This window comes from Mus caroli, chromosome 11, assembly GCF_900094665.2.
Source record: "Mus caroli chromosome 11, CAROLI_EIJ_v1.1, whole genome shotgun sequence".
Lineage (NCBI taxonomy): Eukaryota > Metazoa > Chordata > Mammalia > Rodentia > Muridae > Mus > Mus caroli.
Window position 1 is genome coordinate 44,965,342 of NC_034580.1, and position 17,394 is coordinate 44,982,735.

Consider the following 17,394-nt stretch of genomic DNA (forward strand, 5'->3'; position numbering starts at 1 on the left):
AATCAAGTGGTTTTCTTTTGAGTTTACTGCTGAGTCTATAGTGTGTCTTCCTGATAAACCATCACAAACTTAAGGATTGTGTTAATAACAAGATGATATGCATATTTCGACCTACTTACTTTTTGTGTGTATCTGTACACACACACCCTCCTACATGCATGTGGAAGTCAGAGCACAGCTCTCAGTTTTAGGCATTGATCTCATATCAGGCTTGCACAAGAACACCTTTACCCACTAACTTGCAGGCTTGACTTAAACCTTTGATTCCTTCAGGGAGAGTTTATTTTATACCTAATTGTAGATATCTGGTGCTTTTATATTGAAAGTTTCATGGATATTTTTTGAGAGATGTAAATTTTTTAAAATAAGATTAATATTGTATCTTTGTATTAGACCTTTAGTCACTGTAACAAAATAACTGATAAAAACAGAGAAAGATTTTTGTCTCACAGCTCCAGAGATTTAAGTCCCATGGTCACCAGGTTCCATTGCCTTTATGCCTGTCTGTAATAAAGAAGAAACATGGAGGAAGAACATGACAGGGAGAGCCACTTTCATCATGGCAAGCAGGAAGCAAAGAGGAGAGACAGGCAGGGCATGGACATGCTGCCCTTCCAGCCAGGTGTGGTTGTATATGCAGGGAGAAAGAAGAAGCAGTTATTTAAGGTTATCCTTGTCTACATAATGAGTTCGAGACCAACCTGAGCGGTGTGAGACTTTATCTCAGAAGAAGAGAGAAAAAGATACCCGTCACCTCCTAGTGCCTCCTTTCTCCAGTTAAGCCCTGCCTTGTACACTCACTATCTCTCAGGAGTCTGTGAGAGTCCTTTCATCAGTGCACTGCTTAAACCACTGACTGGGTCAGAGCCTGATAACCTCATCCTCTGTAGAGAGGCCACCATAGGACAGGCAACAGAGCTTGCAGTACTAATTTTCTAGGCTTCTCTCAGTCCTCTCAAGTTGTCAAGATTAAACAGCAGTCTTGATCCAAAAGCAGTTAAATTTGATTCCTAAAGCAGAAATAAGTTGTAATATGCCAGGTATAACTGTTTGGTTTTTTTTTACAAGTTAATAGCCTCCTAAAGTTTAAAATATCTTCTTAGGAAAATTTTTTATAACATGCACATAAATTATAAAATATTTAAACTTGTAAAGCTTCTTTAATATGTATGTACAGTATTTCTGGTTTTATCAATGCCTTATAGTTTCTGAAATAATTTTTTATTGACCAGTTTTACCTTAGTATCAAGTTAAGAATGTATTTGCATGCCTGATGTAGAAATATATAGAATTAAGCTGGGCGTGGTAGTGCACATCTTTAATTCCAGCACTCAAAAAATAGAGGCAGTTGGCTCTTTGAATCCAAGGCCAGCCTGGTCTACAAAGTAAGTTCCAGGACAGCCAAGACTACACAGGGAAATCCTGTCTTCAAAAACAAAACACAAAAAAACCCTAAAAATTGTATATATATTGAATTTCCCTGCATCAAGAAAGCTAATGCTTTACACTTACACAGTTAGTCTTTAAAATGACAGGGTTACTGCTTCCTAAAGTGTGATAGATGGGAACATACAGAGAGAGAGAGACAGAGACAGAGACAGACACAGAGAGAGAGAGACAGAGACAGAGAGAGATTTTTCTCCAGTGAAGAAGTCTATAGTCAAAAAAAGGCACGACTTATTTTATCATTTTCACATGGTAAAGTGAATTTTGTTTATTATGTTTTCCAGGGGTTAACAATTCCTGAAAAACTGGAACAGTACATATTTTGAGCTAAACAGTGTTATGTCATTTGTTTTAGATACTGCAAATACTCAGACTCCTTCTTTTATTAATGATCAGTGCATGTAAATAAATAGCACTGTCCATAGAGAGTCCGCATGCATACCTTTTCAGATGTTATACAACAGTTTAAGATTTCATTTCTTTTTTCTGCCTTTAAGATCAAGGTGTTTTGAAGACATTCATTGTAAATCCTTATGATTTAGCAAAGAGCTTGCTTGGAGTGTCACACTGAGTCAGTGCAAATAGAGTGAGCTTCTGTCCTTGTGAGAAGGCAGACAGGTGTAATCCAGGGCCTGCATGATAGAAACGCGGTTTGGAGGCAGTTGTTCTTGGTGAGTCATAGACACTTCACAGAGGACGGAGTGACGTTTGAGCTGAATTTCACTTCAGAGAGAGAATAAGGCTTAAGAACCCCATCAGACAGATTGAAGGGAAGCGATCATTTTCCACAGAGAACAGAAGAGTTGAATAGCAGGACATTAAGAGTGGAGGAAAGGAAAGTGAGGCCTGTAACAGTGTAGGTGGGTAAATAGATAATGGTGGGGTTCAAGCACAGGCTTAGGAGTTTGGGTTTTATCCTCTAAGGAGTAAGGGGTCAGTCAAGCTTTTCTAAAGGTACAGTAATACTAAACCAGAATGGTGAGGCCCAGGTGCAGTGAGAGACCTTGTCTCAAGATGGAGAGTAAGACAAGTTGCCTATTGTCACCTCTGACCTCTACATGAATATACATACATACACAAGCACATCTGCACACATGTATATACCATACACAAATTACATACATGATAAATAAGTAAAACAGAGAGCATCTTAAAATGAAATGCATATATTTAAAATGATAATCGGCCTCCTTCATAGCTAAGTTATATGATAAGACGATATTGAAATAGCACTTTTTATTGTGCCATTTGCCAAAGAAATCTAAAATTTGATGACATACTTTTGTGGCAGTGTTATAGAGAAAATTCTTGTAGGTTGATAATGGTTCTTGTGAGGAGGCAATTTATAATGTCTAGTCTAATTACATAAGTGATTATCCTTTGTCTTAACCTCACACCAGACTAGTAGTCTAACAGGATGATAAATTTACAGAAGATAAAAATGGTAGCTGTGCCAGGTGGTAGTGGCACTCAGGAGGCAGAGACATACAGATCTCTGAGTTCCAGGACATCCAGGGCTACACAGAGAAACCCTGTCTCAGGAAAAAACAAAAGAAACAAACAAAAAAAGTAGCTGTAACTAGTCTGATCATTCTAGTGTTGCTTATGGTAACAAAACTTGAAATGATCAAATCTCCAGCAGTAGAGATCTGGTTGCTAAAGTAGTGCCCTGCATAGTCAATATTGAGTGATTTTTGACTCATCCATTGCTGTAAATGTGAAAAGAGCACTGATGGTCACTGTGTGTTTCTAGAGTGATCTCTTGGGTGTATTGTTAAGGTAAAAGCAAGCTACAGAGACTTGACATATGTAGTTGTAGATAGAGAGGGGCTATGAAAATGCATTTATATATATATTCATAAGAATATATGATATATATATATGATATATAAGATATATATGAATGCATATATATTCATATTCATATATATCTCTTGTGAGACTATGCCGGGGCCTAGCAAACACAGAAGTGGATGCTCACAGTCAGCTAGTGGATGGATCACAGGGCTCCCAATGGAGGAGCTAGAGAAAGTACCCAAGGAGCTAAAGGGATCTGCAACCCTATAGGTGGAACAACATTATGAACTAACCAGTACCCTGGAGCTCTTGTCTCTAGCTGCATATGTATCAAAAGATGGCCTAGTCGGCCATCACTGGAAAGAGAGGCCCATTGGACACGCAAACTTTATATGCCCCAGTACAGGGGAATGCCAGGGCCAAAAAAATGGGAATGGGTGGGTAGGGAAGTGGGGGGGAGGGTATGGGGGACTTTTGGGATAGCATTGGAAATGTAATTGAGGAAAATATGTAATAAAAAATAAAAAAAACAGCAATATAAAATCATATGGAATAAAAGACAGATCAGAATTGTTTCATGGATCTTTGAAAGAAAAGGCCATAATGAAACAAAAGAAATAAAACCTGGAAAAGAAACTAGAAAAAAATGTGGACCATTAAAAGTGAAGAAGCTTACCTAAAAAAAAAAAAAGAAAATGCATTCATATATATGGATATACATAACATATATCTACATGTATATATATTTAACATGTATGTTTAATTTCAAAATGAAATTATTTAAGGATAAAACAGTAAATATTATTTGGGGACAAAAGGAAACAGTATGGAAGACACTATAAGTAAAAATTAAAAATAAATGTGAACAAATCCTCTATTTGAAATGGTGGCAAAATTGCAGAGAGAAGTTATTCAGAGAATCTGTATCAATATAATAATTCATTCTCTGGGAATTTTATACAATTTATTCTGATCATATTGACCCCATAGTCCCATTTAGATCCACCCTCCCACTTGCAACTTCATATCCTCTAAATTACCCTGTTAGAGCCATCCAGCAGAGCATGGTTGACTTACCAGGGACCACAGCCTTATGAAAACTGACTCTCCTTCACCTAGAGCCAGCAGCTTGTTAGTATCTCCTCCGCCAGGAGTGAGGGACCATGAACCCTTTCCCTCTCCATCCTCTCCATGCTCAAACATTGGCTGCCTTGATCTTGTACAAACAACCATAGCTGCTGCGAATTCATGGATGTGAATCCTGTCATGCCCAGAAGACACTATTTTACTTCAAGGAACTTTTAAAAAAAGATTTATTTCTTTTCATTTTATGTATAGGAATGTTTGTATATATGTCTGTCTGTCAGTGAGTGTGTGCACACGCGTGCGCGCTTGCACATGTGTTTGTGTCTGCACCATTTGCATGTTTGGTGCCCTCAGAAGTCTGAAGCTGGTAAGAGTGATAAACACCCTGGGACCACGGTTATTGATGACTGTAAACCACTGTGTGAGTGCTAGGAATTAACTGGGCTCTTCTGCAAGAGCAGCAAGTATTCTTAACTAATGGCCTGTCTCTGATGATCCAATGGAACTTTTTTTTAGTAGTACGTTTCTTTTGGAGTATAATCTAAAGATTTATTTTAAAGTCTTAAGTTTCTGTAGTCTTAATTGTTAGCAGTAGTGGGAAAAAACCACAATTAATTAAATTAAAAATCAGAATTGTAAGCTAGGTGGTGGTAGCACACACCTTTAATCCCCATTCTTGGGAGGCAGAGACAGGCAGGTTTCTGAGTTTGAGGCCAGTCTGGTCTACAGAGTGAGTTCCAGGACAGCCAGGGCTACACAGAAAAGATGATGATGATGATGATGATGATGATTGGGATTCAGGGTTTTCAGGGCTCAGGAAATGACTCAGTGGAAAAGTGCATGCTGTGCATGATGAGGACTGTCTTGGGATCCAGAGCACCTACATAAAATGCCTGTAACCTAGCACTGAGAAGAGACAGGTAGATCCCCTAGCTCACTGGCTAGCCCGTCTAGGCAGTTAGTGAGCTCCAAGTTCTGTGAGACCCTCTTCCCAAAACAAAGAGTGAAAGAAGACTTCCAGCATCAACCTCTGGCCTACACGCAGGCATACACAGACACAGAGAGAGCAAAGCCTGTGAGAATTTTGGAATAAAAGAGAAATAAAAATTATGGAAACTGAGAAATAATGGTTCCCAGGACACACTACTGAGAGGGCCTCAGTGGAATGAGGTAGGCTTCCTCATTTGAGAAGGCTGAGCTAATAGGCCAGGGAGAAGAGGATGGCCAGCATTCATGCAAGACAGCAATGAAATGGGTATGCCTAGGGAGAAAAGCCCTGAGAGCCGACCTGGTCCCAGCATGCTGCATACAGAAGGGGTTCTGATAGGCTGAGCAGGACAGGAATGTGGGAGTGACTTAAGTAGACTTCTGGGAATGGTCCCTACCCAGAACTAAATGATCACTTTCTCCCCAGTGCCTGCTTCCCTACATCTTCATGACATCACGTGCTGATTAGGTTTTCTTCTCTAAGCTGCCCAGGCTCTAAGTCACAGGATCACCCAACCCTGCCTCATGCCTAACCCAGGAGTTTTCTCAGAAAAATGAATCCTAACTGTACATTCTAAGAAGGATTTTAAAAACCTCTTCCAGGTGCTAGCAAGATAGCTCAGCATAAAGGCCTGTTGACCAGAGTTCAATCCTTGGAATTGATAAATGTAGGAGAGAACTGACTTCACAGATCGGTCTTCTCGTTTCTACATGTATGCCACAGCATATGCACACACATAGAATAAATGCAGATATATCACACACACATGCATACATGTAAACATATATATATATATATATATATATATATATATATATATATATATATACACACGTGTGTGTGTGTGTGTGTATGAGAGCCCTGACTGAAAATACAAGTAAATAGAGTTTAAAGAGATGAAAGAAAAGCAGACAAAAACGAAAGGCTGTTCCAGTTGCAGTAGCATCAGAAAGAGCAAAATGTTGGCATCTGTAGTGATGAGCACGGCCAGGGAAGCATCAAGACTGGAACCCTGAAACCACAGAATGTGCCTGTCTGAAAGGACACATTCTGTAGTGTGTAGAGATGAAAGAAGGGCAGGGGAGAAGGGAGGGAGAGAGATTAAGAGAAATGAGACAGGCACAAACGTAAGCTGGGTGCTCCTTATCTGAAATTCAGGACCAGAATGATTTTCGATTTCAAATTTTGGGATTTTGAGATACTTGTTTAGACCTTACTTTCTGGACAACCCTAGTGTAAAAATCTGACATCTAAAATGAGTCCAAGTCTGAAATGTTTTAGAGCACATGATTTCAGAATCCTTTTGGTTTCAGGTTTTTTTAATTAGTGACACAGAAAGACGTTCATAGTGCTAAAGATTTGAGGTAGCTCAGACATCTATCTGCACTACCCAAAATGATCTTCAGATTTAAAGGAATCCCTATTAAACTCCCAAATGTCAGTCCTGTCTGAAATGGCCAGAGAAATCCACTATAATATTCATACAAAATATCAAGAGATCCTAGATATCCAAAACAGTAATTTTTAAAAAAGATCAAAGGTCTCCTCCAACTTTGTGATTTGAAACTTGTTGCAGAGCTAAATCTGTGTGATGCTGGTATAAAATATAAAAGGTATATTACTGTGTTGTAATTCGTATGACATGAGAACCTGTGGGAGTTTGGCCAGATGACGTTCAGCATGAGCACTGAGGTTGCTTGATCCTCAATCGTGGTGCTAAAGAAATCTGAGGTCCACAAACAAAAGCATGAGATTCTTGAACTGTACAATGAAAATTAAAATGAACCAAGCTTTAAACATAAGATCCATAAAGACTTTAATAGCAGGACAGCAGGGTCTTTGATTTGACTTTGATTCTTGGATATAACCAGAAGCCCAGATAATAAAAGTAAAAGTGATACTGTTAGATTATGTCAAAATCAAAGATTCCTCCACAACAAAGGATACAACGAACAAACTAGAAAGGCATCCTGGAAATGTAATGAAATTGTAAGGTAGATTTTATAAAGCATTAAAGCACTATAAATGAAGAACTCCTACATTTCATTAACAAAAAAATGATTTTAAAAAAGGCAAAAGATGAAAACAGATTTCGCCAAAGAGAATATGAAAATGGTCAATAGACAGATGAAAGATGCTCAGCCATCATTAATTAGGAAAGTACAAATGAAAAAGTCATGTTGAAGAATCACTTCATACCTATCAGGATGCTTAAGACAGAGAGAGGGAGAGAGTTATAAGAACAGCAGAAAATCACTGCTGGCATGGGTACAAGGAATGAAACTGGTGCATTGCCAGTAAATAAGTAAATTAATAAATAAGTAGTGGATATACTATGGAAATGTGTATAATGTTTCTACAAATGATAGACATTAGCAGGAATTCAGATATATTTTTGGTAGCAACATAATAAACATTAGTTAGAAAGTTGAGGCAGCTCCAGAATTTATCTGCACATGAAAAGATGAATAAAATGTGATATGAGCACATTATCTGTAACTCCAGCACTTGCAAAGCTTAGGCAGAGACTGTCAAATGTGATACCCACATAGGCTATGTAGCAAGAGCCTTTGTCAAGAAAATGTATACACACACACAAGTGGAGCATCATTCAGCTTCAGAAAGGAGAGAAATTCTGAGGCATGCTGCCACAGTAGTGAGCCTTGGGGAGTGCTGTGCAGAATGAAGTATGCTGGTCACAAATACCGTGTGGTTCTTCTGTAAGCTACTTGGAATACAGAAAATCATAGTAGTGATTACCAAGAGCTATGGGAGTGAGATTGGATGCAACCACAAATATACTTAATTCACTGAGCCACAAATGTTTAAGATGGTAAATTTAATGCTGCATACATGTTAATCACAATTTTTAATCTTTAAAAACTGTGAAATGAGATTACTGTATTTTGTTGATTTTATAGAATTTGAAGAAGCAGAAGGAGTGGTGCCGATAGCACAAAAGAGGAAGAATAACAGTGCACTGACAGCATGGTGGTTCACACCAGGATCTTAGTGGCTGGGAGGCTGAGGCCAAATGATTTCATGTTATTAAGGCCAGGCTGGCTACTTGTAAATTTCATGTCAGCCTTGAATATAGAGTGAGACCTTCTCTCAAATGTGATTGTGAGAGACCCGGAACTATATATGCTTTTTAAAAAGCACAGTGATTTAACTGGTTAAAAATATGCATTAACTCTAAAACAGCTACTAGAATAATAGGATAAAGAATTACGTAACTGAGGTCATTGAGGAGGCTCAGTCCTTAAAGGCATTTGCTGTACAAGCCTGACGCCTGGAGTTCAGTCCCATGTATACATACACAAAGTTAATCAAAGTAAGAACTGTAAGTGTTATAACAGTGTCCAGTAGAGGAGAAGGAAAGGACATGGAGTAGGAAGCAAGTTTCAGGTGGATAGATAGACTTACAGATTAAAAAAAGATCCAAAAATCCTGGGATCTGAAATACTTGGGGTAAACACATCAGTTGAAAGCAGAGATTAAGATAATGGATTTTTTTTAAAAGCAAGAACCATCTATGTGCTGCCTACTAAAAAATTTAAATATAAAAATACATGGGCTAAGGAGGTATTTCAGAAGCATGGCTTGTATAAGTAAGTGAGAAAATGCAAATATATAAAAAGAGCCATATCTTAGAACACAAATGAAAATAAACCTTAAGTGGTTAAGTTAATGTAATTTAACTGGCATTAAATTACATTAATGCCAGTGTAAAATTCAAAGCAGAGCTGTCACTGGGTATGATGGTTTGTATATGTTTGGCCTAGTGAGTGGCACTATTTGGAGGTGTAGCCTTGTTGGAATAGGTATGGCCTTGTTAGAGGAAGTGTGTCACTGTGGGTGTAGGCTTTAAGACCCTGGTCCTAACTAACTGCCTGGAAGCCAGTCTTCTCCTAGAGGCCTTCAGATGAAGATGTAGAACTCTCAGCTCCTCTTGTACCATGCTTTCTTGGGACTTGGTTTGTCCCAAGTTGACCTTTCAGAAATCTGCTTGCTTCAGACTCTTGGGATTAAAGGTGCTTACTACCTTGCCTGGACCTAAGAGTTTCATGGCTACTATGTCTCAAGATCTCCATGTCAAGATCCAGGTCAGAAGCCTATGTCTTCCAGCCTTAAGATCTGGATCACAGGTGTGTCTTCCATTTCTAGATTGTAGTTCATTCCAGATGTAGTCAAGTTGACAACCAGAAATAGCCATCACCCTGGAGATCAAAGTTATTCTTAATAAAGCAGTCACTTAAACAAGAAGATGTAACAATCTTAAATGCTTAGTAACCAAAATTTACAAATGGGAGGTGAGAAGTGGTGACCTGCACTGAGGGAAGACCCCAGAGGCTTCTCAGTGACTGAAGGACAGACAGCCAAAGAACAGCCAATTACATGCCAAGTACTTACATGCCAGCAAATTCAGCCTGGTTCACATTCATAGAGAACTCCATCCAACAAAAGCAGAATGAGCATTTTAGGCCATAGAACCAAAGAGTCAATTTACACAGAACAGAATGTGTTCACTGAGTGCTTGAAATTAAATAAATCGATAGCAGGAATCTCAGGAACCCTCAAATATGTGAAAATTAACCCATGGTCTTGGGAAATCAAAAGAGAAAATGAAAGACAGTCCCTGAAAATTAAAGCAGTGCATGAAAATATACTAAATTTTGTCCATGGGTTTTCTTTTTTTTTTTTTAAGATTTATTTATTTATTATATGTAAGTACACTGTAGCTGTCTTCAGACACTCCAAAAGAGGGCATCAGATTTCATTAGGGATGGTTGTGAGCCACCATGTGGTTGCTGGGATTTGAACTCGGGACCTTCGGAAGAGCAGTCGGCACTCTTAACCTCTGAGCCATCTCGCCAGCCTGTGTCCATGGTTTTCAGTGTGTTTTTAAATGAATATCAGATGTGACCCTTGTATGTATACAGTTTAAACCCATTATAACTCTAAAAGGACTGCTTTTATTTTTCAAGTATGATAGATGAGAGTTGGGCCAAAAGAAACTTGAAAAACATAGCAGCTAAATACTATTTAGACTTTATATCCTGATTCATACAAGCCAACTATCAAAAGACATTCTGAGGACTTAAGAGATGGTTTGACAATTAAGAGTACTTGCTGCTCTTCCAAAGGACCAAAGTTTGATTCTGAAAACCCATATGGGGAGACTCACAGCCTCCTGCAACTCTGTTGAACGTGGTTCTGGTCTCGGAAAGCATAGACACCCAGCATACATTCACACAGACACAGACACATATATAAATAAAAAAATTAAGTAAATCTTAAAAACATTTTAAAGAGAAGATATTCTGTAGACATTTGAAGCATATAGTTTCAGTAGGAGACAGTATTGATGAAGGGTTGTTAATTATAAAGTAGGACAGTACCATCAAACAAAAGCCTCTGTCAGAGATGCATAATGAAACCCAGATGAAATGACAAGTTGATATAAGACACTTTGAAATCCTTAAAATACAGGGGGATGTTATATGAACTTACAAGCAAAATATTGATAGTTAAACCACTCTGATAGATACGAAAATGTTCATTAGATTATTTTATTTTGTATTTTACTCTCATGCTCTCCTGTTTTTGGTTTCTTTGTCAGTCCTTACAAAACAGTGTGAGGTCTCCCTTGGTTTTCTTTCCCCTCCCCATTCCTTCAGGGTTTTGTTTTTGTTTTTGTTTTTTTAATGTGCCTCTGCTCAGTTTAAAATACAGTTGTATTTAGAGTGGCTGTCTGAGACAGTCTCAGTTTGTATCTCATTCCATGTGAACTCAGACTGCCAAAACATTCTGATTCTCCTGTCCCTTGGTCCTTACTAACTTCTCCTATCCTCGTTTTCCAAGCCTTAGCTCTGGCATCCCTTCCTCAAAGCCTTCTGGGGCATGCTTTCCTGTTACTGACCCGTCTCCCACCACCACATGAGGTGTAGTCTTTGGTCATTTCCTATGTTCAGGTGGCTTCTTACGGCTGCAGATTCACTGTTGTCCTTGGGTTGTTGTTGCTGTTTGTGCCTGTCAATGTTGGATAAGTACAATTTTAGAAATTATCTGAGTTCAACTTAGCATTCACCCTTTGCTAACTAAGAGTATATTATGGACTGAGCCAGAAGTAGACGTGATGCTGTGTCTGTTTCCAGTGCAGTAGTGATAACTTAGTGGGGATTTGGAGGTTTCTTTTGCTGTTCGAGTACTCTGGGAAAGCCTCAGGGCGAGAATACCTAAGGGACCCTAGTAACATGGCCTCACAGATTCCTCTCACCAAATGCACTTTTTATTCAACTAGAATGCAAAATCGATGGTATAGCTGCCAGTTTACTGAATTTTTACAGCTTTTTCAGAAGGCACTTACATAATATGGCAGAAGTGGTCTAGAATAATAGATGTCATACCTTTAATTATTTAAAATAAAGATCATGTACTACTTTAGCATCACATACTAAAATAAGGGCTATTCAGAGATCTTCCATTTAATGTCTTTTTATTTTTCATTTTCTTAGCGTCGTCTTGGAGACGCAGCCAAGAAAGCCATCAGTAAATTGACAACTAGAACGGTGAAAAAGGGCGATAAGGTACAGTAATAAAATTAATTTCCTCTTGGAAGTCTTATTCCCGCTCTACCCGTCTGGAAAGCCTTCGGGCAGTCTCTCGGCTGCCTGCGCTTGAGGAGGTCCTCTGAATGCTAGCAAGGCCTAGTGCACATCTTCCAAGACTCCTAATGGAGACAAATTACACATAAGTAGCCAACAGAGGTACCTTCTCTTCTGCTTCTTAAGACTGCCACATCTGTTTTGGGGTTTGTTTCTTCCCAGCTAAGTGAAGACTTTAAAACCTTCATTTCTAGGGTGTCTCAGTTAACAAGGATTAGAAAGAACATTTTATCTGTGTTGGACCTAAAACTTAAGGGGACCAAGTCAAAGAGATGATAACAAATAACAGCTGAAGCCTTTCGTCAACATTTCTGTCAGAACTCAAATCCCAAATCGCATCTTAGTGTTAGTTTCTACATTCAGTATATTCAAACTTGCCATGAATTAAAAAAAAAAAAAGAAAGAAAGAAAGCTCTAAAGGCAAGAACCCAGACTCGACTTTGCCACCCCACGCCCTGTGCTGATATTTTAGCAGAGAGCTCTGTAGGAGGACTTTGTGTGATTCTCTATTTTCTTTGTTTTGACACATTCTTTTTTTTTACTATTTTTATTCCCATGCCTTTTAGAACTGGAGCCTGTTGTCTTTAAACAGCTCCAGAGGCAGAAACATTCTCACTGGGTGTCATTGCACACTAGGAAAGGAAAAGATACTTGCAGAAAATAGAGGCTGCATCAAGACAGCTGCATTTAACCTAGACCAGTCCCTGGTAAAAACGTTTTCGTGGCTTGGCCAGCTGCTATTAATTAGATATTTCCTGGATTTGGTACAGCCTACTGTATTATTTCTACCTATCAAATAATCTTTCCTGTGATTATTAAAACTAATACATTTTTTGTGCCCCTCCATCTGCCAAAGGTTGACCATATGGCCATGGCTTAGGTTATTGGCATACTTTGTCTTAAGACAACTCTAGTGGAACCCTGCTCAGGCCAGAGAATGAAGGAAGTTAATTAATCTGGTGACCAAACAACTGGTTGGCCTTTCCTGATTCTTGATAAATACCCATGACTGAGTTAAACTACTAACTGCCCCAAGTCTGTGACCATAGTGCAATTCTTATACCTGAGTTAGGACTGTAACATAGGAGTCCACTGACACTCCACGTCATTTGTAACAGCTTTCGGAATTGATCGGCTACATGAGCATCCTGATGAGGACCTAGATTTTTTTTTTTAGATTGTAACAGTGGAACCTATTGAGAGTAGGTAGTTATAGAAGAAATAGGGTACACACATGATAATCCAAGATGATCCATTATGAACTATTGAAAAATTAGAGCTCCGGCTTATTGTAAGACACATCATAAATAGAGTTAGTATGAATTATATGATTGACTCATATGTAATTTGGATCAACATCCTTAAGCAAATGAAAACTTGTATTTTTAGTTCCTTTCCCTTTATAGCCTCCTGCTCATGGTAGAGTGTCCTTAGCTGGGCTGTCTGTAGCTCTTGTGTGTCCATGTTCCTCAGCTCTTGTGCTTTTGTTTCAGGAAACAGACCCAGACTTCGATCACTGTGCAGTCTGCATAGAAAGCTATAAGCAGAATGATGTTGTTCGGGTTCTCCCCTGCAAGTATGTCAGCTTTCTTTGTTTGAAAGGAATGGTGTTAATGTTTCCCTTCCAGAGGGAGTATCTGCTTGCTCCTGAAAAACTGCCTGACAAGGCTAAGGACCAAATGCTGACAATGGAATCAACTCTGACCAGAGTTCCTCTCAAGAATTGTTTGCATATGAAAGAATTGTTTGTATAAGAAAACATGACAACGTTCAGGCATATTATAACCTAAGAGTCTGTATTCAGTAACCCTCCCGGGCTAGGCTGTAGCTCGGAGGTAGAGCAATTGCCTACCTAGCATGTCCCAGTTGTGGATGCAATCCCTAGTACAGCCAAGAAAGACGCAAAAGAAACCAAACACCATTTCTTGTTTCTTTTCATCTCAAGACAGAGTTCCTTACAAAGCCCTTTCATGAGTCATCCTCCACTTGCTCTGGGTTCCACAGTGGGAGGGACCTGAGTTATGCAGAATGGAAGAACTGCCATTTGTCTCGTGGCTGCTCAGAGCCAGTAAACTACTCTGTGCCGATAGCATTTACTCTTTTTCTGATTCCCACAGCGATCGGAGTGATTGTTTCCTCTTATTTACGTTGGCTAGTTTTTTATACTGTGGCAAAGTATCTGACATGGCTACTGAAGAGAAGGTTTGTTTGGTAGTCTTGGAAGTTCTCCGTGTGATCTCCTGTTGGTTTAAGCTCTGGGGAGGATGATAGGCAACAGCGTACATGCTGCTTTTATATCAGCCTCAAGCGAACCACCCGAGGAAAGACCTATACACTGCAGTGTCCTTAGGACCTCCCTAGGTCCCCTTCCCCAGGAGTTCTGCAGCCTACGACAGTACCACCCTGATGACCAGAGTTTCTCCACAGTAGACCTGGAAGCAACACTCAGACTATACTCAAGCCATACTCAGAATTGCCCAGTGAAGGATAGTGAAGCCAGCAGTAGATTTTAGCTTTATAAAATCAAATATGGCAGAGCCAGTAAAAGAGACTCTTCCTTAATATTATCATTCCTTACATAATCTCTAGCAAGCTAGCTCGCTCCTTCTCTCCCTCCCTTCTCCTTTTCTCGCTCTTCCTCCCTTTCTTTGAGATATATCCCCGGCATTCTTTTCACTGTAAGACAGGATCTCATTACATTGCCCAGGCTGCTTGAACTTGCCAAACTCATGCCTCAGCTTCCCAGTGTAGTTATAGTTACAGACTCACCATCAGACTGGGCTATGTGAATTTCCTTCATAAGCGTGGTGGTTTCTACCATGGTTCTGTACAAAGCTAGGGGATGTGAAACACCAAGGGGCACTGTTCCGGGTGTAAAATGTAAAATCACCTACTAAGAAGCCTAACCCAAAGATTTACTTTCTTTTCTTATCTCACAAAAACATCCTCACATGGTTCTGCCTTGTGAACTTGTGACTGGATAAAATACTTGTAAACAGGTGTGTCTCCATGAAGCTAACAGTCCTCTTCTCCTTACTCAGAAAATAACATTTTGTGCCTTAGGAAATACATACAAAATAGATTACTTTGTTTTTGTTTTGTTTTGTTTTTTAAATCCTGGATCTCTAGAAGATTCCCGTATACAGAAATAGAAATCCAAGATTCTGGAGTAAGCATTTTAATTCTAGGTTATATAAAGGAAAATCTTACCAACTCAGTATAAGCAACCCTGTGGAAAATTATGTACTGACCAGTTTTCTTCATTCAGTTATTTAAAATCTAAGTGTGTAAGGCTGAAGAAAATACATTTACAAAGAAAGTCAGGAAAAGAATCTGTGGGTTGCATTAGAAGTCAGTCAGCAGTTGTCTGCTTTTGATCAAGAAGCTGAGCAATAAGACATTGCTTGTTTTCCTATCCCTGCCCAGGAACCCCTGGACCTAGCTGGTACCTGAAGTAGGAAAAAAAAAAGAGTCATTCGTGGTTATTACTAAAAGGAAAGTGTCTTCCTCAAGGGAGTCTGATCCTAAAATAGATGACTCTGGGCTGCTTGCTCTCATTCTTGCCATCCCTAAAGCCTTGGTTTTTCCAGATTCATTCTGCGTGTGCTTGTTCTCTTCTCTCCCCTCCCCCACCCCTCACTCCTCCTCCCCCATCTCTAGTTTAACACAGAGCTTTTCCAACCTGACTCCCTATCAGATCACCGAGAGATTTTTATAAAGATCCAAAGTGGAGCCCCACCATACATCACTGAGTGATCTTGATACCACAGGGTCATACTCCCTGCTGAGGTCTACATCTTGTGGGCCCTTAACTGTTACTGCAAAAGGAGACAGCAGCTTAGCCTTTGTGTTTGTGAGCTTTTTTTAAAAGAGTACAATTTTGGCAAACTTGAGGGAATTTCTTTACAGTCCAGTTGTAGCACCTTCTCTTTCACTGTCTGTCCTTACTTTATGCCAGATGTGCAACCACTGCCTGTGTCCATTCTCCATGTTACTTCACAGCCAGCTGCTCTCTTACATCTCAGCAAGTTGCAACTTTCTCTAAATGTTAGTGTTCTGCCTGGTTGGAACATGCTGACGCCCTACCATACATAACAACAGTCCCATCCCCAGGTGCAGTAAAAATTAACTTTTCCCATTGAGCAAGCTTTTGTGACAACCTTTGACCTGTGTGGGGTTTCTCAGCCTTGGCACTGCTGACATTTAGATCAGATAAGTGTTTGTTTGAAGGTATGGAGAGCTGTTCTGTACATCACTGGACATTTAGCATTGTCCTTAACCCATCTACTACTCCCTGAAAGCACATAAGCCACACATTTTGACCACCCAGAATATCTCCTGATGAGAATCACTAACCTAGAGTATGTCCACCCAGGAGGTTCTTACCCCAGATCTTCCCCACGCTTCTTGTTTCCTGTCAGTGTCTCTGTTGCCGGTGGTAATTTCACCTGTAAGGCTCAGTGTCTTTCCACTTGGAATACCCTGCCTATTTTCTTTCTGTTCTTTGACTCTGAGCCTTCCATGGATCTCTTCATCTCATGTGGCTAAGCACTTTTTCTCCTCACTATCTTCCACCTGGTCTTTGAACAGACTGGACAGACAACAGTTTCACCCCTGGCTGGATGCCAAGTGCTAACCAGAGCCCTTCTCCTATCCTGATTGGCCTTTCCTATTTATCACAGCAGGGTCTCCTTAAACACCTCCCTAACTCCCTAACTGTTCTCATTCTTGGCCTAGTGAGCTTCATAGAGAGAAGAGTAGATGAAATTCCCCAACTTTCTATCACTAGGCCTCCAGCATGTCAGCCTCTGTGTCCCCCCTTGGCACCTCCTAGGATGGAAGAGGCAGCTCAGTTCTGGTCCAGTGCTGCTGTTTCTACCTGGGTCTTTGTCTACCAGCTCTTTCCCTTCTGAGGGGACCTTGCTCTATTGACTGACTGTTCCCTCAGCTTTGTTCCGTCTGTCTCTGTTCATCAGCATTTAATCATACGCAAGCCTTTGAGACTCTAGTTTATTTTAAATCCATCCCTTACCCACACTGCCCTGCAGCCAACTTTTAATAGAATCTATGTTCACTGTCTCTCCTCAGTTGGAGGAAGACAGCCAGATGCTTATGTCTGTCTGTCCTTCATTTTTAACAAGCCTATTCTGAACCAGAGCTTTCTCTATAGACACCAAACCTCTTGTGAATTGCTTTGTCACATGACCTTTTCCTTTTCTCCTCTGCTGCACTAATTCATTGTGGACAGATGGCAGTCGGCATTGCTTTGGGGACCTCCTGCTTGTGTCAGTTGATTACAGTTGATCATCTTTTGGATGTTAGCCATCATGGCTTCAAAACTGAAAAAGTCACCTTATTTAAAGGTTAGCCACAAGATTTGAGGAGGTAAAAATACCAAGAAGGAGAGTG

The 17,394-nt window shown here is 39.8% G+C and overlaps 1 protein-coding gene across 6 annotated transcripts in view; it reads left to right on the forward strand.

The window, feature by feature from the left end:
• Rnf130 (ring finger protein 130) overlaps positions 1–17,394 on the forward strand; it is a 98,490-nt gene that overhangs the window by 51,670 nt on the left and 29,426 nt on the right. For all 6 annotated transcript variants that reach the window (XM_021176681.2, XM_021176683.2, XM_021176682.2 and 3 more), the window contains 2 exons: positions 11,836–11,907; positions 13,479–13,561. In XM_021176681.2, coding sequence (XP_021032340.1) covers positions 11,836–11,907; positions 13,479–13,561 — 155 coding nt within the window. The remainder of the gene's footprint in view (positions 1–11,835; positions 11,908–13,478; positions 13,562–17,394) is intronic.